At 48.0% G+C, this 23,938-nt stretch overlaps 2 protein-coding genes across 8 annotated transcripts in view; one reads left to right on the top strand and one right to left on the bottom strand.

Moving 5' to 3' along the window:
- KIF25 (kinesin family member 25) overlaps positions 1–23,938 on the top strand; it is a 69,756-nt gene that overhangs the window by 11,552 nt on the left and 34,266 nt on the right. For 4 of the 6 annotated variants that reach the window (XM_017895112.1, XM_017895099.1, XM_017895120.1 and 1 more), the window contains exons 2-7: positions 722–787; positions 5,044–5,166; positions 7,332–7,470; positions 10,226–10,329; positions 12,427–12,515; positions 16,028–16,064. In XM_017895112.1, coding sequence (XP_017750601.1) covers positions 722–787; positions 5,044–5,166; positions 7,332–7,470; positions 10,226–10,329; positions 12,427–12,515; positions 16,028–16,064 — 558 coding nt within the window. Of the gene's footprint in view, positions 1–721; positions 788–4,684; positions 4,878–5,043; positions 5,167–7,331; positions 7,471–10,225; positions 10,330–12,426; positions 12,516–16,027; positions 16,065–23,938 lie in introns of those variants that run through there. The other 2 variants (XM_017895104.1, XM_017895108.1) reach the window with 2 other exon arrangements.
- LOC108544164 (putative uncharacterized protein KIF25-AS1) lies at positions 7,810–10,666 on the bottom strand. Of its 2 annotated transcripts, XR_001889756.1 has the most exons (4): positions 10,496–10,666; positions 9,924–10,287; positions 9,203–9,791; positions 7,810–8,087 (listed from the first exon to the last, which is right to left on the bottom strand). XR_001889756.1 is itself a non-coding variant. In XM_017895141.1 (2 exons), the coding sequence occupies exons 1-2, from the start codon at positions 9,972–9,974 to the stop codon at positions 9,544–9,546; spliced, it is 330 nt and encodes a 109-aa protein (XP_017750630.1). In that variant the 5' UTR covers positions 9,975–10,194; the 3' UTR covers positions 9,474–9,543. The 2 variants fall into 2 exon arrangements, 1 of the variants encoding a protein (XP_017750630.1); XM_017895141.1 differs by lacking the exons at positions 7,810–8,087; positions 10,496–10,666 and having other exon boundaries at positions 9,474–9,791; positions 9,893–10,194.

Below are 23,938 nucleotides of genomic sequence, written 5' to 3'. Positions count from 1 at the left end.
ACCACACTGGAGGCTGGAGAGGTGGTGGATGTGGGTGTGGTCAGGGGCCACACTGGAGGCTGGAGAGGTGGTGGATGTGGGCGTGGTCAGGGGCCACACTGGAGGCTGGAGAGGTGGTGGATGTGAGCGTGGACGGTGGGAGGGAAGCAGAGCCTGTCAGGGTGGAGATGGTCTTTCCTCCCTGTCCTGTGACGGCGGCGTCATCCGAGCCCAGCATCGGTCAGTTCCCATACAGTCAGGCATCACTTAATGGCGGGGTTGTGTTCTGAGAAATGTGTCCTTGGACAGCTTTGTCATTGTGGGACATCGTGGGGTGCTTTTCCACGAACTGGGAAGGTGCCGCCTGCTGCTATCGGGTGTGGCCATTGCAGCCAGGCCACAGATATGTGCAGCGCGGGACTCTGCCGAACACCACGGGTGGCTGTAACACAACAGTGAGGATGTGTGTATCGCAACACGGAAAAGCTACAGTAAAAATAAGGCACTACCCTCTCAAGGGGCCACTGTGAGGTACGAGGCCTGTCATTGACCAAAGCACGGCTGTGCAGCCCAGGACGGCAGCCAGGACAACAGTTGCTCACCAAGGGCCCGTGTGTTCGCGTCCGGTGTACGCTGTGTTCTGAGGGTGAACATGGTGGCTGATTAATAGAAGTCTCATGATTTCAGTACAACAAGGTAAGTGCTGTGTTGGTCACTGTCCTTTTTGGATCCTTGGTTGTAGGCCAAAGAAGACAAGATAGCAGAACTGGAAACGGAAAACGCTGTCCTTCTTCTGAAATTGGCAGAGGTAATATTTTTAAATGTCCCTCAGGCTGAGTGGAATTGTATCCAGTGGGGAGTGATTTCGTGTTGAAGTCAGCTTTTAGCCCTTGTAGAAGAAATCCATTGCGGGTGACTCCCTGGGACCTTTTCTTTTTGCCATCAAGTGAGCTGACAGGGACTCCTTGGTGGCTGTGTGAAGTGTCTTCTTACACTGGATCAAGGTTGAGCTCCAAATTCCTGTGTGTCTCTGTGCTCACAGGTATTTAATGAGTAACAGTTCATCAGGAACTCACGCTTTTTCAAAACAGCTCTCTTGAGGTTTAGTGTACCAAGTGGGTGTACCGTAAATTTACCCATGTTAAGTGTACAATTCAACATTTAGGAAATGTGTAGTTGTGTAACTGACTTAGTCATTTGTGCTGCTGTAAAAAATATCTGAGACTGAGACATTTATGAAGAACAGGAATTGATCACTCAGTTCCAGAGGCCGGAAAATCCAAGGCCAAATGCCACGGGGCCATTGGCGAGGGTCCTTCTTCCTCAATGATGGTGCCATCTCTGGCACTGTCCTCGCCTGGCAGGACAGTGGGGAGCACAGAAGACTGCGCCGGTTCCGGTCTGTCCGTCCACGAGGCACGGATCCGTCCCCAAAGGCTGCGCCGGTTCCCTTCTGTCCGTCCACGAGGCACAGGTCCGTCCTCAAAGGGCTGCGCCGGTTCCCTTCTGTCCATCCACGAGGCACAGGTCCGTCCTCAAAGGCTGCGCAGGTTCCCTTCTGTCCATCCACGAGGCACGGATCCGTCCCCAAAGGCCGCGCCGGTTCCCTTCTGTCCGTCCACGAGGCACGGGTCCATCCCCAAAGGCTGCGCAGGTTCCCTTCTGTCCGTCCACAAGGCACGGGTCCGTCCCCAAAGGCACTGCTTCTCAACACCACCACATCGGGGGTTAAGTTTCCACGTGAATTTTGGATGTGGCGCATTCAAACCGCAGCAGCCACCATCACCACAAGCCAGGTGCCTGGGGTCTCCATCGCCCCAAAGGCCCCCGCTGGCATGCTTCTGCCCTTCCCACACCCGGTTGTTCCAGGAAGCCGCTCTTCTGGTAACTCCAGTGATCTGTCGTCCCGGGATCAGCCCCAGAACACCTGAATGATGCCACCCATATCATCCATCTGCCTCACCAAAGAAAACGTGTCTGGAAGATGACTCTGCTCAGTTTTTCTTGCAGGTTTGTTCTCAGAATTGAAAAGGAAGGGAGCACATGGGGAGAATGCCCTTGGCACACACGGACTCAGGTTTTCTACCGTTTGCTGTTGCTACTTGGGTAGGCTGAGAAGCGGCCACAGAAAGCAGGCTGAGTCCCTGGAAGCTTCTCATCAGGATGTGAACCAACTGGAAAAAGGACGTTTGCAGATGTGACCAAATTAAGACTCTTGGGATGGGAGAGTGTCCTGGATTATCCTGGTGGGCTCTAAATGCTACCGTGAGTGAGTGTCCGTAGAGGAGGGAGGCAGAGGAGTTTCCACACAGAGAGGTCACGTGGGGATGGAGGAGGGGAGCTTTCCAGATGTGACCATGTGTACTGGGCAACACAACCACAGGCCAAGGATTGTAAGCAGAGCCAGAGCTGGGAGGAGGCAGGAGGGGGCCTCCCCAGAAGCCTTCAGAGGGAGGCCCGACCACACCTTGGGTCTGGACTTCTGGCCTCCAGAACCACAAGATGAGAAGTTTCTGTTGGAAGCCCCCAGTTTCCCGTAATTTGTAACAGTGGAAATAGGAAACCATTGTGTTATCATCTTTAAATTATTACCCCTTTTGAATTCTTGGAATCTCAGCAGAATCAGGGCCAAGTGGGGCTTCTACTCTTCTTGACTATCCTTGAATAACCCCATTGAGTTTCGTTGGAAAAAAAAAAATGCAGTTGTACAAAATTTGCAAATTAATTAAGGGATATTCTTACTACTTCTTAAATGAAGTGAATATTTTCTGCATTCGTTTTTAAGCTCGTTCTTTCCTGGGGTGTTGAGGCCCGGGTGTGCATGCATTATCATGCCCTTCCTGGGCACTGAAGACCAAGGCACACAGGCGGCAACACCAAGGTCCAGAGAGGTGAGAAACGTTCCCACGTTCACAATGACAAAAAGCCATGGGACTGAGCGTCAAATCTCGTCACCCAGTTCCAGGCCACATTGTTCTCTGAAAGTGCACAGTGTAATTCTACAGTAATGAAAACAGTTGGAAATAGTAACCTTGTCCAACCTAAGAGCCTAACAGCATTTCGTGGCTTTATTGGAAGGGTCAAGACTCTTGGTCAGCAAGATCTCAAGGAACCCCAGGCGTGGTTGCTCCACAGTCACACTCCAGTCTCCATCTTTGGCCAGGGAAAGGGGTCCTTCCATGGAGGAGGGACCCCAGACCCCTGCTGGTGAGTGCCTGAGTGTGCCTGAGACGGCAGAGGTAAACCCCTCGGCATCACATTCCAGCAAAGCCTTCTCCAGCGGAACATGGACGGCCCTGCTCAGGTTCCCTCAGCATGAGTGGCCCTCCAGGACGTCACAGCCTCTGCAGTGCCAGCAGCCTGTCAAGGAGTGGCTGTCCGTGTGGCCGCGGACCCCTGAAGTGCAGGCCCAGCCTTCCCATTGGGGTCTGGTTCAGAGCCTGGTGCTGTTCACCACCGCTGTTGGGGTGGGGGCACTGCCCAAGCCCGGCGACTTTTCTAGTGTCATTTAGATGAGCTTTTTAAAGGATCTTTTTTAACATGTAAGATCATTAGACACACAGTGTGAAATGAAGCCGTGGAGCCCTGACGTCTGCACTGTGAGCCCCTCCTGGTGGTTCCAGTCACTGGAAGGCTGATCTCCACATGATGGCCCTGCCTGCTGCCTCCCCCAGGCCCGCATGCCCCACTGCCACCAGACCGTGGCCTTGGTGTGTGACGTGCTTGGCGTCACAGGCCCTGCAATGAAATGGCTTTTCCACTGGGACTCCCAGGCGGGGATGCCGGTGGAGCATTGTCCACCCCATGCACCTTGCAGATCTGGCGGCTGCACCGGCCTCCTGGTCTTCGTGGCCCTCCCAGCCTCTCACCCTCCCCGAGGCGGAGCTCCCTGCCTGCGACTCATGCTCCTGCTTCCCATGTCGCCCTCACCTAAGATAAGTCCCGTGTCCCTTGCCCAACAGCTGGTGACTTTATTTCCATCCAACTCCATTCCTCAGCACCTCCCAGGGCAGTCCGGCCTCCCTGTGCCCACGCAGGCTCGCTCCCCCGTCTTTCTGTTGCCCACGGCCAAATCCCGCAAAGCTCAGGGCAGCCCCACGTTGAGCGCAGGCCATCCTGGAGCCATGGATTTTCCCGTAATTGCCGTTCCACGCCCGGTGAGTCCCAGAGACTTTGGAACCGCGCACTCTCGGAATTGCCGTTCCACACCCGGTGAGTCCCGGAGGCTCTGGAACACGGTTTCTAACGCGCAGGCTGATTTCTAACGCTCACACGCGTGGTATGGCTTTCTCCCCAGAGAGGATCTGAGCCTTTGGGGGCCGGGGACTAAATTTTGCTGCAGCTTCTTCTTTAGTCGGATGAGGGTGGGAGAGCCTTCCCAGCCATCCTCAAGCCCCACGGATCCGGCCCGGTGCTCTTGGCGGCCTCTTCACCCCCGGGCTCTCGGGAGCCGCCCTGCTCTGCAGTTCTCTGTTAACACCTTTCCACTTCGGAGGAGCTTGGCACGGAGAATACAGCGATTTTCTGACCTAATCGCACCCCGCTCTGCGGCCGCCTTCGCTCCAGTTACTTTCGGTGACTTTGCAGCCTCCTGCCCCGCTGGGCCCGGCTCGCCCCGGTCCCTCTGCTCCTGAGGCACTGAGCTTGGCCGTCTCTGTGCCAGGACTCGGGCGCGGGCTCAGCTCCCCGGAGGCACCGCAGGCAGCGCGGGACCCCGAGCTCACACGCGGGCATCGCTGGCCTCACACGCAGCCCCTCTTCAGGACGTTCTGCCTCCCCGCACCTGGCCGAGACCCTCAGGCCCAGCCCTGGGGATGCCTCCCCGACGGCCTCTGTGGCTCCGTGCCCCGCGCGCCCCTGGCTCACCTGGAGTTGTCCCCGCCGTGTTCCCGGCTACAGTGAGTCCCGTGCGGGGGCGGTGTCTTCTCTCAGGCGGGCAGGTGCACCCGGGACAATCAGCAACCACTCTGTCCTCAGAGGAAAAAGGAGAGGTTCAGCTCTCCTCTGCTTCTGCTTCAAAGTTTGAAGACTTAAAATTGTCTTTGTTTATTTTCTTTGCAATAGTACAAGGGAAAGATTGAAAAGAGTCGCAGTGAGGCCACGCGGATTTCCACCCTGTACAACAAACAGCAGCGTCTGCAGAGAAACACACGGTCAGCCTTGAGCCAGTTGGATCGTGTCATTCAGGTAAAAACAGCTTCACCGGAAGCCAGAGTTTTAATTTATGCAGTGAATGTTTATGTTGATTTCTGGCGAAATGGTTTAAATTATGCTCGTCAAAAGACATGTCATCTAATGGAAGTAAAAGAAGCCCTCACTGAAAACAGGAAAGCCCCTCGTGTGTTAGATACAAGTTTCCATTACAGGCCCATTCTGGCCTTCTTTAAAAGGGTATACCATCGTTACTGTTTTCTTTCTTTCTTTTAATTAATTAATTAATTAATTTAGAGATGGAGTCTCGCTCTGTCACCCAGGCTGGAGTGCAATGATGCGATCTTGGCTCACTGCAACCTCCACCTCCCAGGTTCAAGCGATTCTCCTGCCTCAGCCTCCTGAGTAGCTAGCACTACAGGTGCCCACCACCATGCCTGGCTAATTTTTATATTTTTGGTAGAGACAGGGTTTCACCGTGTTAGCCAGGATGGTCTCCATCTCCTGACCTTGTGATCCGCCTGCCTCTGCCTCCCAAAGTGCTGGGATTACAGGCGTGAGCCACTGCGCCAGGCCAAAATCGTTACTATTTTCATAATCAACTGCAGAGGGTATTCACTCAGGGGGTTCTGCTTTCTAATACATACTAAACAGAAGACTAAACCTAAAAACAAAACAAAACATAGGATTGGGATTCTGAGCAAATATCAGAAGGAAAAATACATTTTGGCCATGAAATGAATTATTTCAAATAGCTGTGGTAGTAGTTCAATTTTATGAGTCAAAATTCTCATTTTAATTAATCAAATTAAATCATTAAACTAAAATCTTACTTTAGTTAATCAAAGTTCTCAATTTAATTTTAATGTTAAATGGTAGAAAACATGTTTATACATGTTAGATTAAATAGATCTCGTACAGCATATCATCAGTGTGAACAGCTCCTGTTAAACTACTAATAATTTTTAGAAGTGAAAGTTAAAAAAATAGTTATTCCGTATAGTATATTTGGCAATTCTCCAGGGTGAAATCGTAGGAGGATATTTTTATACCTTTGGTTGAGAACATTGTTTTACCTTTTGTTTTAAACAATGTGACCAGCATAATGACTACAACAGTAAAACATCTGTAAACAGGATTAATCTGTTCTCTTTGTTAGTCAGAATTAGAGATATCCCACCCCCTCATAAGCTGCATTAGTGTATTTAGAATAAATGTATATGAAATTAATTTTCATTCTTTTCAAACTGAATAAAATTAATTGAATAAGTTGTATAACTTTTCTGTACTCCAGATAATAAAACACTTCAGTTTTGATATTAAAATGTTATTAAGTTATTACAATGTTTCCCAAACATATGAAAGTCATCTCCATTTTATAGAAAAGAGAGACTTGACTAAAGAAATGAAGAATATTTATTTAAGTTTAGTTATACTCACGTGATTTAAGAGTGTCTGATATTAAATATTAAGCAGTAGTGTCCTGGTTCTGTCAAATCTTACCATGGAAGATCCTTCAGATAATTTCAGGGGGAGAAGAGGACTTTGCACACAAGACATCAGTAGCTTTGCTCCCAAAGTTCTCTAAAAGCATTCATATGTATTGTGCCTGGAACTTTATTATGTACATTTACATGTTAAGTTGTTTTCACCGGCCCACATGTTTTCCACCATGTGCTCGTGATAATTGAGCTTCCAGAAAGCAGGTCTGGATAGTAGATTAGGAGGGCGGCCCCCATTTCTCAGGCGGTGATGAGAGGCTCTGAGCCCGAGCCATCATCGTGAGGAAGTCAACAACAGACGGAAACACGGCTCGCGCCCAGCATCACCCCACCGTGCAGTGAGCAGCCCTTCCTACGGAAATTGGTGAAATACTTGACTTTCTGTTTCTTAAATACTTTAAGGGCATAAAAGCACATGTACTGCTTTGAAAATACAAATCCCAGATATATCGAGTCAGAACTTCTGTAAGTGAGCCGAGGCACAGGCGGCATGAAAACAGTCCCAGCGGGTGTCCACCCGCCTGTGCTGAACCACTTCTGCTTTAAACCCTTCCAGTTAACAACATGTCCGGGCCCCATTACATTAATTGTGTGGGTATGTTATTATTCTATAGAAACATATATAACTAATTATTATGTAATTATACTGTGATCATTAATAATATAATTTGACGAATCGTGTATGTTCTTATTCTATAGAAACTTAACCAGGATATACAGGCGTTTCATTCTTCTTCGCGGGCACTCCTAAGAGATTATCAGGATGAGTATCAGGATCATGTTTCTGAAATAGTGACCGCGGTGCAAAGAACACAGCAGAGCGCCGAGACCCTGCTAGGTAGGACGGGCGTCAGTCCACACTCAAGAGAAATGTTTGCAGTTTTAAGACAATAACCGGCTAGAATTTCAGTTTCCATTTCTTTTTCCTTTTAGCTGACACCTAATTCCACAGGCGAGGGTAGGCACCGTGTGATTCGGCCACGTCGGTGCGTGCACTGCTCCCTCCCAGCTCCCACTGCAACCCCACTTGCCAGGGGAGCTCCTTGTTCTCTTGGTCACCACAGGGCACTTCCCTGGCCTTGACGGTCACTACTGAACTGGCACCTGTGTCCACACTGGGCATTTTGTGTCAGAGTTTCCTAAAATATGACGTGAGGTTTTTTTTTTGTTTGTTTGTCTTATCAGTTCAGTTCTTTCTTCATTTCTAAGAATGCCACAGCATTTGGCTACTCTTTTGTTATAATGGGTCTATTATTTTCAGCTACTGTGCTTGAAGCCTGTGGAAGAGGTTACTTTGGTTCTGCAGTTTTAAACTCATCGTCCAAATTGCACTATCCGGCCAGGCCCAATGGCTCACGCCTATGATCCCAGCACTTTGGAAGGCCGAGGCGGGCAGATCACATGAGGCCAGGAGTTTGAGAGCAGCCTGGGCAACATGGTGAAAACCTGTCTGTACTAAAAATACAAAACTTAGCTGGGTGTGGTGGTACATGCCTTTGATCTCAGCTACTTGGGAGGCTGAGGCAGGAGAATCGCTTGAACCCAGGAGGCGGAAGTTGCAGTGAGCCGAGATTGCGCCACTGCACTCCAGCCTGGGTGACAGAGCGAGACTCCGTCTCAAAAAACAAAAGAACCAAAGAGCACCGTCCCCATGTTCGTCTCACGCTCACAGCTTCTGTCCAGTGTTCAGTGTGTCCACAGGCCAAATAGATGATTGTCAAGTTAGGAGCTTGGTCAAGTGTTGTTCTGCTGTTATTGCAAAATAGGTGTGTGGAAACTTTGGAACCTGTACTGTTTTTCTGCGAGGCTACGTGATGCTTTCTTGAAATCACTGCAGTAGCCTAGTTTTCTTCAGTGCACTCTGCTCATAACTCCCCGGAGGCTGTGTTTGTAGAAGTGATGTGTGCATGCCTGTGTTCTTTTTTGTGGTGGGGGTGGGGGGACAGAGTCTTTCTCTGTCGCCCAGGCTGGAGTGCAGTGGCACCATCTCAGCTCACTACAACTCTGCCTCCCAGGTTCAAACGATTCTCCCACCTCAGTCTCCCGAGTAACTGGGATCATAGGCGCCCGCCATCACACCCGGCTAATTTTGTATTTTTAGTAGAGATGGGGTTTTACCATGTTGGCCAGGCTGGTCTCAAACTCCTGACCTCAGATGATCTGCCGACCTCGGCCTCCCAAACTGCTGGGATTACAGGCGCGAGCCACCACACCCAGCAATGCCTGTGTTCTTATAAGCCATGTGCTCCAGGGAAAGGGACAATCACTTTTGTGAAATGATTTTCACAGTAATGTCTATGGCCATACCACCCTGAACGCGCCCGATCTCGTCTCATTTTCACAGTAATTTTGTGAAAAGCAGTGTAACTAAGCTTTGAAAAGATGAAACTCAAAGGGAGAAGCAGGGACCAGCCAAGGCTGTCCCGCAGAGGGAATGCTGACACGTGAGGAGGCAGGGCCTGCTGAGACCCTGCCTGTGGGAGCCATGGTGCAGTCCCGCCACACAGAGGGGTCCCCAGGAGGCTTATTCCTGCCCAGGCATCAGGCTCAGGGTCTCGGGGCCTCCTTACCTGGCTTCCCGGGGGGTGCGACTTCTCCCCACGAGTTCCATGCTCCTCAAAGATGAGCCTCAGCCACCTCAGGTGCCCAGGCAACTCCTTTCGGCTGCGCTGACGAGAGGGATAGTGGGGACAGGCTGGTGGCTGGGGCCGGACACAGTCAAGGCTCAGAAGACCAAGTGACTGGGAGGGTCCCTCTCTCACTGTGCGGGACCCTTCCCACTTTCTTACACCCACATTCAGTCTGGACCTGGTAACGGGTGTTTCTTTCCGAAAGGGAGCATGCGAGGTTCTGCAAGTCCAGCTCGGTTTCAGGCCTCGTGAGAGCTGCATCTGTGCTGAGGGGCCTTGCCCTACAGGTTCTCGGGCCTGGGGGAGAAAGCCCCGGCCGGGCTACATCCTTTGGCTAAGTGACATCTGGAGGGGCCCCTGGCTATCATGACACATACAGTCACAAGGTGTCCCCTGCAGCACGACACCGCGCTCCATGTCACCCTCACACTGCCTCCACCGCAATGGCCAGTCTGGGGATTGGGGTGTCCAAGCTTGACCAAGACCCCCACGTAGTGCCCACTCATCGCCACATCACCTTGGCGCCATCCTGGTGGGACAGAGGCAGGAGTGGAGGCCCAGACCACCGTTACAATCCACAGCAGCAGAGCCCGGCCCCAGCATCTGCTTCCCTGCCCCACTCCCCCGCACCAAGGGCTCCCAGTGCGTTAGGAGCAGAGACCTCCTTGGCTGCCGTGCGGACGATTGGGCAGCATTCACAGGCTGGTGGCATTCAGGCCAATGGCGGACGGGGTAACTGTGGGGAGAGGTCCCCCCGGGTAAGCTCTGTGAGTCCCTGGTCACGGTGGGGACAGAGCAGCCTGGGTCCAAAGCGGTCAGGAGTACACACCACAGCACGCGGCTGGCCCTGGCAGACTCCATTGTTTTTAAAAATGTCTCCCATACTTAGAGAAAGGAATTTGACCTGCTGGGTCCCGTGGATGTCCTCTCCGGTGTAATGCCTCTGTCCCTTCGTCCTTTCAGCGTGCCAGGCAAAGGTGGTGCACCTGGAGCAGGCCTTGCAGGACGTCAGTGCACGTCACCAGCTGGAGAGGCAGAGAAGGAAGGTCCTGCACAACAGCCTGGTGGTGAGCGTGGGCGTCGGGGAAAACTCGGGGCCGCCCCGGGGAGAGGCCCACGCAGAACACGCAGGAGCCCCTTGCAGGAGGGTGCTGGGCGGGAAGGACAGCGGGGAGGGGGACAGTGGGGCGGCCTGGCCAGAGGGCAGAGGGGCAGAGCTGCGGGGGCTGTGACCTGCGTCCTCTTCACCCAGGAGGTGATGGCAGCTGGAGGAGGGGTGAGGGCGCCGCAGGCTGATTTAGGCTTTCGGGGTCACTCTGGCTGCTCGGTCGGGAGGCCACGATGGGGAGCAGGGGGGATGACTGTAGCGTCACGGGGGCCGGCAGCCTGGGCCACATTGGTGGCAATGCAGGGAGTGGGACCGGCTGCTGTGAGGCACGAGGAAAGAGCTGTCATGGGGAGTCGGGAGCGCGGGAATCTGCAGAGATGGGGACTGGCGCGGGAAAAGCAGGGATTCTGTTGTAACTGGAGGTGCCGGTGGAGGCTGCCCTGCCCCTTCGTCACCAGCACCTTCCGGCCACGTCTCTCCCTGCCCATTAACAAGACCCGGAGGCTCTCGTGCTTACTTGGTCGAAGGTATGAGACCTGAGATCCCGTGAAACTTAACGTAAAGTCTCAGAGTTTGATTTTACAACAAGAGGATGCCAAGGTGGATGACTGAGTTGGTGACCCTCGCTTCTGTGAGGTTTGATTTTGATGGTTGCGCTTTGGCCAGTCTTTCCGAATTCCACCTGCCCGAGGCCCACGAAGCCGGTGTCCCTGCAAAGTTTCTCTCCCCTGGCCATGCTGAGAGGTTCTCCAGCTGTTAGATGTGTCAAAGAATAATTCTCATTTTAAGCATCTACTTATGTAGTTCAGTGCTCCAAACATTGATATAAGAGGGCATTATTGAGTGCTTCCTGTGTACCAAGTACTTTTGAAAGCAGTTTAGTGTATTTCTTACTTAATCTTCACAATAGCACCACCTCTCTGGGTTGCGATAAAGACAAAGGGAGATATCAGGGAAGCACCTAGCACTTTAGAAAGTCTCACTATGCTGCAGCTTTTTTTTAATCTGGAGTGTGAAAAGGACAAAATGAACCTTCCTAAGATGGAGGCAAGTCCCACAGGGAAGAATTGGTTGTGGAAGGTTCTGAGTGTTCCACCTCAAGCCTGGGTCTCCTGGTCTAGACGATGAGCGTGCAGTGTGTGGCCCATGGAGAACGTGCAAGCAGAGGCTGATCCCAGCTTCTGTGGGTTCATAGAGACCAGACGGAGGCTGTAAATCATTGGCCTATGACACTCACTCGGTTTTCAAACTGTAGAAGGAGCTGCTCAGCACAACAGGCTGAATAAACTCGCTGTGAATCCAAGACAAGATTTCAGAACGGATTCGGCAAGTGTCTGGACATATACAGTAAAGATGTGTTGCTCACTGGAAACCAGTGGAGTTTATGAGAATAAAAAGTTTCTAATTTCCTTCCAGTCATTAAATCAGGGAAATATGACAGATATTGAATTTCCAGAATCCCCCCTAAAATGCCTAAAAGGTTGAGCCCAGGATACCATTCAAAGGGATTTTCCTTGGTACTTATTACCAAGTGATACCCCTTTGCCAAGTGAACACATTTGTGAAGTATGAATCCAGAAGTTTAAAATAACTGTTCATGGCCTGGCATGGTAGCTCATGCCTATAATCCCAGAACTTTGGGAGGCCGAGGCAGACAGATCACCTGAGGTCAGGAGTTCGAGACCAGCTTGGCCAACATGGTGAAACTGCTTCTGTACTAAAAATTAGCTTGGCGTGGTGGCAGGTGCCTGTAATCCCAGCTACTCTCGAGGCTGAGGCAGGAGAATCACTTGAACCTGGGAGGTGGAGGTTGCAGTGAGCTGAGATTGCACCACTGCACTCCAGCCTGGGCGACAGAGCAAGACTCCATCTCAAAAAATAATTAAGTAAATGAAATAACTGTTCACTGCCCTGCAGGGGTCTTTCAAAGTGGAGATGGGGCTGCGGATCTCATGGCCATGTCTCAGGAGCTGGTGCTTAGTGCATGTTCAGTGGGGGACACTCCGCAGTGCAGTCTTGTGCCCAGGTTGACATGTAGACCTCTTTATCATTGTAGGAGCTGAAAGGAAATATCAGAGTTCACTGTCGGATTCGTCCTTTGTTGCCTTTTGATAGTGAATCCGATGATCCAGTCTTGCAGAGCAGGTAACCTGTGTTTGCACAGTGTGTGTATGTCTGTGTGTGTGCTCAGGGAGAAGACAGGGGTGGCACAATTTTAAATGCCATCTATTGTCCTGCCGCCAGTCCCAAAGCAGCACATTCTCGAGTTGTGGGTGGGGGCTTTTTTTAAGGATGGAGCTGTCTTGCTGACAGCAGACAGTTAGCAGCCCTCTGGAATACGGCCTGAAAACAGCCAAACCGCCTGAGCAGGCCTGCCATGCGTGGTAGCAGTTTGTACCTGAGAGGGCGTCTGTCTTTTCATGGTTTGCCTCTGCGGGGTCTGAACAAACAGGGACAGGCTTTGAGTGGACCTTTCTCTTTATGTCACTACATCAAAAAGGGAGCGCCCTTCCTTCTTTATGAGCCCGAGACCACCCACGCTGCTGTGCAGGCAGGCAATGAGGATTGACTCAACTGACAATTTTGACTTAGAGAAAGTTTTGATGGTGTTCATGGATAAAGCAAAACTATCTGAAGTTCATTTACTCAAATGTTTACTTGAAAACCATACTCAATATGACTCTTACTTGCTCCCCATGAAAGAACCCCCCTGGCCTTCCCCCCTCCCATCTGACCACACCTGCCCCTCCCACTCCCATCCTGACCACACCTGCCCCTCCCACCCACCCTGACCACACCTGCCCCTCCCACCTCCCATCCTGACCACAACCTGCCCTTCCACACCCTGACCACACCTGGCCCCTCCCCACCTCCCATCCTGACACACCTGCCCCTCCCCTCCCATCCTGACACACCTGCCCCTCCCCCATCCTGACCCACACCTGGGCCCCCTCTCACTCCATCCGACCACACCTGCCCCCTCCCACTCCCATCCTGACCACACCTGCTACCCCCACCCTGACCACAACCTGCCCTCCCACTCCCATCCTGACCACACCTGCCCTCCCACTCTCATCCTGATCACACCTGCCCCTCCCACCTGACCACACCTGGCCCCCTCCCACTCCCATCCTGACCACACCTGCCCCTCCCATCCATCCTGACCACACCTGCCCCTCCCACTCCCATCCTGATCACACCTGCCCCTCCCCCCATCCTGACCACACCTGCCCCTCCCACTCCCATCCTGACCACACCTGCCCCTTCCCACTCCCATCCTTACCACACCTGCCCCTCCACCACTTCCATCGCTGGCCACACCTGGCCCTCCCCACTCCCATTGTTGACCATACCTGACCCTCCTGCCACTCCCATTGCTGGCCACACTTGCCCTCCCTCCATCTCTGACCCTCTTGCCCTCCCTCCATAAACCTGCCCCTCCCCACGCCCGTTGCTGACCACACCTGACCCTCCCCACGCCCATTGTTGACCACACCTGGCCCTCCCCACTGCCATTGCTGACCCTCCCACCACTCCAAGGGGTTCCACTTCCCTGCTTTCCTGACACCATATGGGGTTGGCTGTATCCACAGTGTGTGGGGGTCACTAGGGCCTGCTCCTGACTCTGTAGCTTTGCTCAGGCTCTTTTTCTTGTCTTGGGTTCCTCTGCTTAATCTGTCCAAATGAGCTTTCCTTGGAGGGCCTAGCTCGAGTCTCACTGTGTTTGCGTCCTGCAGTTCAGCACTTGACTTGAGAATGTTTCAGAAAGCACTTGGCCGGTCCTACAGTGGGAAACAAGAAATTCGGATCTTTTGACAATCATTGAAACTTTTTCTTCTCAAAGATTTTAGACTTGATTGTGCCGGCTCTAGTACCTTCTGCACTTTCTTGAGTGGTGGCCACTTGTCACTTGTCAAAGGACTGGAAATTGGGCCTGTCGGGTATGTCAGTGTGGCATGGGACAGGCCTAGTGGCCCTCATTCAAACTGTGTGGGACCAGAAGAAGTGTTTCCGATTTTGAATTTTTTCATATTTTCAAATGTTCATGTTTTGCATGTACTGGATCAGCAAGATAATGCAGTGAGCATTTTCTTTGAGCATCATCTCAGTGCTCAAAACGTTTTGGATTTTGGAGCATTTTGGAATTCAGATTTTTGGATGAGGGATGCTCAGCCTATAGTTAGCGGTCCCCAGCTGTGACCAGCTTTCCTGAACTTGCCTTTTACATGGCACTTCCAGACGGCTTTTGTTACACACCAGCCTCCCTGTGAGCCTCCCACCACAAGAGGGAAATACATGCAAATGAAATCCCATCAGAAAAGGGGCTCCTCAGCTGCAGTAGCCTCATCAGAGGCATGGCCTCAGGCAGTTGAGAAAACACCTGAGGCGTGGCCTTAGGCAGGTGAGAAAGACAAGCACATTTCCGTAGTCACGGAGGCTTCTTTCTACTGAATGGCGCCGCTCTGGGCTGTTCAGTTTCTCAGAGCTTCCTAAGAGGCTCCATAAACGTGTGTGTGGACTCTCACATTGTTTGTGTTCATTGGCTTTTGGTTTTGAAACGTGTTGCATTTTTTCGGATTCTTGATGGTTTGCAGATGCTTGATTTCCTGAAGGGGAGAACCTGACGAGCCTGTCTTCTAGATCAGTGGTCCCCAAACTTTCTGGCACCAGGGACCAGCTTCGTGGAAGACAAGGTTTCCACGGACTGGCAGGCCGGGATGGGGATGGTTTCAGGATGATTCAACTGCATTTCATTTATTGTGCACTTTATTTCAATTATTATTACACTGTAATACACAACAAATTAATAATACAACTCACCACAATGTCAAATCGGTGGGAGCCTGAGCTTCCCTGAGCTTGTTTTCCTGCAACTAGAGGGTCCCCTCTGGGGGTGAAGGAGACAGTGACAGATCATCAGGCATTGGAGTCTCATAAGGAGTGTGCAACCTAGATCCCTCACGCGCACAGTTCACAGTAGGGTTTGTGCTCCTAAGAGAATCGAATGCTGCTGCTGATCTGACAGGAGGCTGAGCTCAGGTGGTGATGCCAGTGATAGGGAGCGACAGTAAGTACACAGAAGCTTTGCTCACTCGCTCACCGCTCACCTCCTGCTGTGCAGCCTGGTTTCTAACAGGCCTCCATGGCCAGGGGTTTGGGTCCCTTGTTCTGTATCACCACTGCTCTAAAGTGCGCGTGAAGGAGATATTTAAGCGTGGATTACTGGAATACGGATGATTCTCCCATGCAGTGCAGACAGGGAAGATGAAAACAAGAAGTAAAGAACAGGGGTATTGGAGTTAAAAAATCAAGAGAAGACAAAAGGGGGTGGGGAAGAGACAAAAATAATAAATAAAAGTAAAGAGTTTAAAAAAAAAACGGATAAGGTCAAAAAGGACAACGAGTGGAGTTTTAGAAAGGGATGGAAGGGTGGACCCACATACACAGGAAGAGAGGGAAGAGCCAAGCCAGGGTCCTGGGAGATCAGGACAGAGACAGAGATGATGGCAGAGAAGCACAGGGGTGTTTTAGAGTGACCAGGACAGACACAGAGATGATGGCGAAGAAACACAAGGGTGTGTTAGAGGCTGAATGTTAGGAATTCAGAAAGCAATTTCCTCATGACGTGTACTTTCAATGTTGTTTCATTCCTGCAGCTCCATCTCTAGAGAAGTGGCCCACGCTGTTGATGACGTGAGTATACAATTTTCCTCGCAAACTCTATTCAGAGAGCAGCTTCCTGCTTGGTGGGTCTCCACAGTCCCCACAGATCCCTACAATGGAGAGCAACTCAGAGACTGAATGAATAGAAAATAACTTATTTTAGGCTTTCTTAGTAAAGAAGAATTGTTTTTGTTCCTTGATTTCTATTGGCACATGAAATTAAGCATTTGACACACGTTCCTTGTGGGAAACCAGCTCCTGACCCATAGTTCAATGTGAGGAAGTTACTTCACTTCCATTTATTTTCCAGCCCAAATGATCAATGAGTGCAAATATGAGCAGGTTCTAAAATGTAGAGCACCAGGAAAAGAGACATAAATAGAAAATCAATGATATCCAGTGTGAACTTTGTGATTCTAAACTGGAATCAAGCGTAATTGTGTTTCTCCTGAAAAGCCTCCGTGCTTTTTAGTTTTAGCCATGAAAAGGCCGAGAAGTCAGAAGGAGCAGCCCAACACCCCAGCTGGGGTCTCTAAGGACCAAGCCCACTGCAGGAGAGATGCTCATTAGACACCTGGGGTCTGGGCCAGGAAAGGAAGTGGGTGGGAGGAGCCTGGGGCACTTGCCAGGCTGGACAGCAAGGGCGGCCTTAGAACGGGGACTGTGTGCCAGCACATGGAGCCCACGGCAGGCATTCCCTCAATGCGGGATAGAAACATTGATATAACCGTACTTTAAAATTGCTCTTTCTATGTCCCTGGAAAGAAAAACTTTTACAATTCTTTATTTTAAAGTATTATTGATGGTTTGATTGATTAATTCATTGATTGATTCAGCTTTATTTAGGTAAAATCAACAAAAATTGTATACATTCAACATCTACAAGATAATTTTATATACAGATGTATATGATTACCATCCATCTTTGGATGACACGTGGTAATCAATTTTACAATGAAGGCCGGGCGCAGTGGCTCACACCTGTGATTCTAGCACAGTGGGAGGCCGAGGCAGATGGATTACCTGAGGCCAGGAGTTCGACACCAGCCTGGCCAACATGGTGAAACCCCGTCTCTACTAAAAATACAAAAAATTAGCTGGGCCTGGTGGTGGGCACCTGTAGTCCCAGCTACTTGGGAGGCTGAGGTAGGAGATCGCTTGAATCTGGGAGGCAGAGGCTACAGTGAGCTCAGATTGCATCATTGCACGCCAGCCTGGGCAACAAGAATGAGACTCCATCTCAAAACAAAAACAAAACCAAAAACAAAACATACAATGAGTAAAATGATTACTACAGTCAATGGTAATGACTCCCAGGATGGCTAAAGAGTAGAAAGGCAGATTTTATCGGTGATATCAGTTTGCAAACTGAGAAGAGACAGTCTCCAGCTCTCTCTGTTAAAAGGTGAACTGTAGGACACAGAGTTTGTGCACAGTCTGTATAAGCTGGTCGAAAATAGCTGGAGGTCTGCAGCTGCTTCTCAGGAAAGAATTGTGCAAGGCTGATCCTCTGCCTAATCAGGGTTGCAGTGGTCTGGGTTGTAAATCAGAGTTAGGGATTTTCCTGATGTCTCCTGTTGTTAGGGAGTTTAGCAAGAGTGTGGTTTTTCTTGTAGCCATTGGAATTTAGGACGCTGTCAGGCAGCCAAGCCCTGAACCCCTGACTCATAGGTACCTTTTATTTCCTTAATCTTAGGGTCCATCTTAGTTGATGAAGAAGCATCTATTGGTCTCTCAGATCACATCTCCCACTTGTGGTCAGTCATAGCTTGGATTTCTGTGGGCTCATAGGCCTCTTATCTTAAATGGCCTGAGAGGGAACTTCATGGATTTACTGTTCTTTCCTTTAACAGAACATTCTCTTTAGTTTACTGTATGAATTTGGCCTACCTTCTGAAGGAATACTGTATGGATTTGGCCTACCTTATGAAGGAATTTCTTCCTTGAAGCCAAAAAAGATTCCTGTGAAATCTTTTCCTGAAGCATTTCTTCTATGTTTTCTTCCAGTAGTTTAATCACTTTGGGCCTCACATTTAGGTCTTTGATCCATTTTGAGTTGACCTCTGTATAGTGTAAGAGGTGGGAGTCTAGTTTCATTCTTCTGTATATGGATTTCCAGTTTTCTTAGTACCATTTATTGAAGAGACCATCCTTTCCTCAATGAGTGTTGCTGACATCTTTGTTAAAAAATCTGTTGGCTATAGATATGTTGGTTAATTTCTGGGTTCTCTATTCTGTTCCACTGGTCTATGTGTTTGTTTTTATGCCAGTACCATGCTATTTTGGTTACTATAGCTTTGTAGTGTATTTTGAGAGCAGGTAGTGTTATTTCTCCAGCTTTGTTCTTTTTTTCTCAGCATTTCTTTGGCCATTTGGAATCTTTTGTGGTTCCATACAAATTTTACAATTTTTTCAATTTCTGTGAAAAATGTCATTGGTACTTTGATAAGGATTGCATTGAATCTCTAGATTGCTTTGGGTTATATTGTCATTTTAACAATTTTAGTTCTTCCAATTCTTGAGCATGAGATGTCTTTCCATTTGTTTGCATCCTCTTCAATTTCTTTCATTAGTGTTTTGTAATTACCTTTTAGAGGTTTTTCACCTCCTTGGTTAAATTTATTCCTAGGTATTTTAAATTTTTTGCAGCTATTGTATATAAATGGGAGTGCCTTTAAATTTATTTTCATTTAGTTCATTTTCATATGTAGAAACAATACTGATTCTTTCATATTAATTTTGTATTTTGCAACTTTACTGAATTTGTTGATCAGTTCTAAGAGATTTTTGGTAGAGTCTTAAGGATTTTCTGTATATCAGATCATGTTATCTTCAAGGAGGAACAATTTGACTTCCTTTTTTATGATTTGGATGCTCTTTATTTCTTTTTCTTGCCTAATTGCTAAGACTAGGACTTCCAATACTATGTTGATAAGAGTAGTGAGACTTGGCATCCTTGTCTTATTCCAGTCCTTAAAGAAAAAGCTGAAAGATGTTAGGATATTAGCTGTGGGCTTGTTACTTGTGGTCTTAATTATGTTGAGGTTGTTTTTTTCTATACCTAGTTTATTAAGAGTTTTTTTTTTTTTAATCGTGAAAGGATGTTGAATATTTTGAAAAGCTTTTTCTGCATCTTTGGAGATGATCAAATGATTTTTGTCCTTCATTCTATAGATGTGACCCAGTTTGTTTATTGATTTGCATATTTTGAACCATTCTCGCATTTTGGAATAAATCTCACTTCATCATGATGTATTATCTTTTTGATGTGCTGTTCAATGCAATTTGCTAGTATTTTGCTGAGGATTTTTATAACTACGTTCATCAGGAATGTTGGCCTATCGTTTTTTGTTATTGTTTTGTCATTGTCTGGTTTTAGTATCAGGGTTATGCTGGCCTTGTAGAATGAATTAGGAAGAATTCCCTCTGCTTCAGTTTTTTTGTAATAGTTTCAGAAGAATTGGTATTAATCCTTCTTTAAAGGCTTGGTCGAATTTAGTAGTGAAATCTTCTGGTCCTAGACTTTTCTTCATTAGAAGATTTTATTACTGATTCAATCTCATTACTTGTTATTGATCTGTTCAGATTTTTAATTTCTTTTTCGTTCAATCTTGGTAGATTGTATGTATCCAAGAATTTATCTGTTTCTTGTAGGTTTTGAATTTATTGGCATATGGTTGTTTTAGTAGTTCCAGATGATCCTTTGTATTTTTGTGGTAGATGTTGTGACATCTCTTTTTTTGTTTCTGATTTTATTTGGGTCTTCCTTCCTTTTTCTGTTAGTCTGGCTAATGGTTTGTTGATTTGTTTATCTATTTTAAAAATTAGCTTTTTTCATCTTCTGTATTTTTTGTATCAATTTCTTTTATTTATTTTCTTTATAAATAATCTTTATAATCTTTATTTATTTTCTTCTATTAATTTTGGGTTTGATTTGTTTTTGCTTTTGTAATTCCTTGAGGTGCATCATAATGTCATTTATTTGAAATCTTTCTAGTTTTTTTAATGTAGGCATTTATTGCTACAGACTTGCTTCTTAATACTACTTTTGCTGTGTTCCATAGGTTTTGGTATGATATATTTCTATTTTAATTTGTTTCAGAGAATTTTAAATTTTCATTCTTAATTTCCCCCTTCATCCATTGGTCATTACGGAGCATGTTGCTTGATTTCCATGTATTTGTATGTTTTCAAATATTCCTCTTGTTATTGATGTGTACTTTTATTCTGTTATGGTCGAATAAGGTCCTAGATGTGATTTTGATTGAAAAAAATTGTTGAGACTTGTTTTGTGTCCTAACATGTGGCCAATCCTGAAGAATGTTCCATTTGCTGATGAAAAAATGTATTCTGTAGCTGTTGAGTGAAATGTTCTGTAAGTGTCTGTTAGGTTCATTTGGTTTATGGTGCAGTTTAAATCCAATGTTGCTTTGTTGATTTTATGTGTAGATGATCTGTCCAATGCTGACAGTGGGGTGTTGAAGTCCTCAGTGATTATTGTATTGGGGCCAATCTTACCCTTTAGATCTAGTAATATTTGCTTTATATATATATGGGTGAAAATATATTTACAATTGTCATATTCGCTTGCTGAATTGATCCCTTATTGTGTAATGTTCCTCCTGTCCTCTTTTCACGGCTTTTAACTTGAAGTCTGTTTTATCTTACATAAGTAAGGCTACTCCCGATTGCTTTTGGTTTTTCTTTGCTTGGAATATTTTTTTCCATCCCTTCACTTTCAGTCTATATGTCTCTTTACAAGTGAGGTGAGGTGAGTTTCTTGTAGACAGCATATAGTTGGGTCTTGTTCTTTAATCTGTTCAGGCAGTCTACATCTTTTAAGTGGGAATTTAATTTGTTTACATTCAAGGTTATTATTAATAGGTGAGGACTTACTCTTGTCATTTTATTGACTACTTTTTGATTGTTTTGTATATCCTTTGTTTCTTACTTCCTCTCCTTGTTTATTTTTTGCATTTAGGTGGTTTTCTGTAGTGAGTCTGATTCCTTTTGGTTTCTTCTTTTTGCATTGGCTGTACAAGTGAGTTTTATAGTTTTGTATTTTTTATGATGATGGTTATTGTATTTTCACTTCCAGATGTAAAACACCCTTGAGTATTTCTTGTAAGTCCTGTCTTGTGGTAATGAATTCTTTTCGTTTTTACTTGTCTGTGAAAGATTTTATTTTTCCTTCATTTCTGAAGGATAGCTTTGCTGGGTATAATATTATGGGCTGAATTATTTTTTTCTTTCAGTCAGTACTTTGACTATATTATCCCATTCTCTCCTGGACTGCAAAGTCTTTGCTGAGAAATCTACTGTTGGTTTAATGGACTTATATGTGACTTAATGCTTTTCTCTTGCTGCTTATAAAATTATTTGTTTGTCTTTGACTTTTGACAATTTTACTACAATGTGCCTTGGAGAAGACCTGCCTGGGGGTTCTTTGAGATTCCTGGACCTAGATGTCCATTGCTCTCACAAGACTTGGGAAATTTTCTGCTATATTTTTATTAAATATGTTTTCTTCAGCTTTTCTCTTCTCTTTCTGGAATGCCCATAATACAAATATTGATTCACTTAAAGCTGTCCATAAATCCTGTGAGCTTTCTTCATTGTTTTATTCTCTCTCTTTCCCTCTGTCTGCCTGTGTTATTTCAAAAGACCTGTCTTCAAGTTTAGAATTTTTTCCCTCCTATTTGGTCTAGTCTGTTGTGGAAGCTCTCTATTGTATTTTTTATTTCAATGAAATAAAAATTTTTATTTTTCTATTATGTCATATTTCATTGAATTCTTCAGCTCTAAGATTTAATTCTTTTTTATAATTCTGTCTCTTTATGGTATTTTTCATTCAAATTATGAATTGTTTTCCTATGTTCATTGAATTGTCTGTATTTTCTTGTATCTCACTGAGTTTCCTTAAGATTGTTATTTTGAATTCATTTTCTGGTATTTCATATATTTCCTTATAATTGGGGTCTGTTACTAGAGGATTACTTCCCTTTGGAGGTTACATATTTCCCTGCTTTTTCATGGTTGCTGTGTCCCTAACATTGACTCCTATACATCTGGTGAAAAAATTGTCTCTTCCAATTTTATGGAGTAGGTTTCATGAGGAAAGACTTAGGGTGCGTGGTTCTAGGGGGACACAGTAATGTAGTCTCCATGTAGTTCCTTCAGCTGTCATACACACTAGTGGTATTTGTGAGTTTCTCAGTGGCTGACAGTGAGGGAGTCTGTGGTAACAGTGATGCAGCTTTTCCCAGGGTAGGTTCTCAGGCTATATCTCAGGTTGGGGATACACACGTGCACAAAGTAGGTCATCCAACATGGGGTTTGGCTCATTGGAGTTGGAGCCACATGGCTGTTCCTCTGGCCAGAAACATGGGCACACTGTTGCTTAGCTGGCCTGGGAGTGTGCCTGCCAGGAGTGACCTGTAGGGTGGTTTCTCTGACTCAGGACATAGATACAAGGCTGCTCAGCTGGGATGTGTCTGCTGGGACCAATTCAAGGGGCTGTTTCCCATGTCTGGGCCACAGCTGCATGGCTGCTTGGCTGGCCTGAGGGTGTGTTTGTCAGGGGCTGCCCACAGGGCTGCTTCTCAGGCCTGGGACAAGGGCACATGGCTGCTCAGCTGGCCTGAGGTATATCTGCCAGGGGTGACCTGTGTGACTGTTTCTTGGGTCTGGGGTACAGGTTTAATTAAGGCTGTGTGGCTGGCCTGGGATGTTTCCACCAGGGGTGAACTGTGCAGCTGTTTCTTGGGTCTGGGGTACAGGTGCAAGGCTGCATGGCTGGCTCGGGGATATGCCTACTGATGGTGGCCACAGGGCTGTTTCTCAGGCTCTTATTGGGCAGGTCAAGGGCATGTCTGTAAGGTGTTGGGGTACTGTGGGGCTGTTTCTCATGTCCTGAGCACAGGTACACAGCCTCTCCTCTGGCCTGGAGGTGTATTAGCCACTAGGAGGCTCAGGGGCCTCTCCTGCTTAGGGAGGGTGAATAGCAGCTTAGCTAACTCAAAGGCAGAGTTGCTGTGGCTGGGACTGCCAGACGACTCCGCCCCAGACGACTCCGCCCCAGACGACTCCGCCCCAGACGACTCCGCCCCAGACGACTCCGCCCCAGACTAGACGACTCCGCCCCAGACTAGACGACTCCGCCCCAGACTAGACGACTCCGCCCCAGACTAGACGACTCCGCCCCAGACTACTCCGCCAGCTGGTAGGGCAGCCATGGGGATTGGTTTCCCTGCTGTGCAAGGCCAGAGTCACAGCCAGTCCTGGGCCCAGGCTCCGTGCAGCCGGCGCTGTGATGTTCAGTCACACGTGTGGGCTTGGCATCACGAAGATGGAGCTCCAAGGCTGGAGAATGGCCATGGTTTCTGTTCCCCAGAGCAGGGTGTGCTCCAGAGGTGGCTCTGGTCTCAAGATGGGGCTGTGCTGCAGCAGCTTGGCTCACAGGGATGGCTGGGAGGTGAGCAGTGCACACCGTGTGCTCCTAATCTGGGGCTATGGAGCTGTGCCGTGAATTTCCTGCAGCTCCCAGATGGCTCAGGGCTTGCGAGGACTGCAGGATTCCCCTGGTGTAAGGACTGTAGATGTTTTCTGTGGTGACGGGGGCTGGTGGGGATCTGCTGCTTCCCTTTTCCCTGCAACGGGAAGTCCCTTCTGACTCCAGGCAGATATGACCCAGGCAGGGGAGATGGGGCTGCAGCAGCCGGGTGCCTCCACTCTGCCCTCCTGGACTTCCAGTCAGCACCGCTGTCTCTCCACTCCCACGCTGCACTGCGCACTCGGCCAGATCTCAGCTCTCTTCCTTCCACGCAGTCGGAGCTTAGCTGTGTAGTCATTGCCTTGGTCCTTTCTTGGGCGGAGGGAGCTGAGCACCAGCTCTCTCTGGTCAG

Source organism: Rhinopithecus bieti, unplaced genomic scaffold, assembly GCF_001698545.2.
Source record: "Rhinopithecus bieti isolate Rb0 unplaced genomic scaffold, ASM169854v2 scaffold_1017, whole genome shotgun sequence".
In the NCBI taxonomy this organism is placed as follows: Eukaryota; Metazoa; Chordata; class Mammalia; order Primates; family Cercopithecidae; genus Rhinopithecus; species Rhinopithecus bieti.
This window is presented reverse-complemented; position numbering and strand designations above follow the sequence as displayed.

What these genes read in the sequence shown, in the direction of transcription:
- LOC108544164 (XM_017895141.1), bottom strand. Translation starts at nt 9,974, where the DNA reads ATGCCACCAGCCTGTGAATGCTGCCCAATCGTCCGCACGGCAGCCAAG. An exon ending in TAACGCACTGGGAGCCCTTG is followed by an intron (nt 9,792 to 9,892) that starts GTGCGGGGGAGT and finishes CTGTCCCACCAG; the next exon opens with GATGGCGCCAAGGTGATGTG.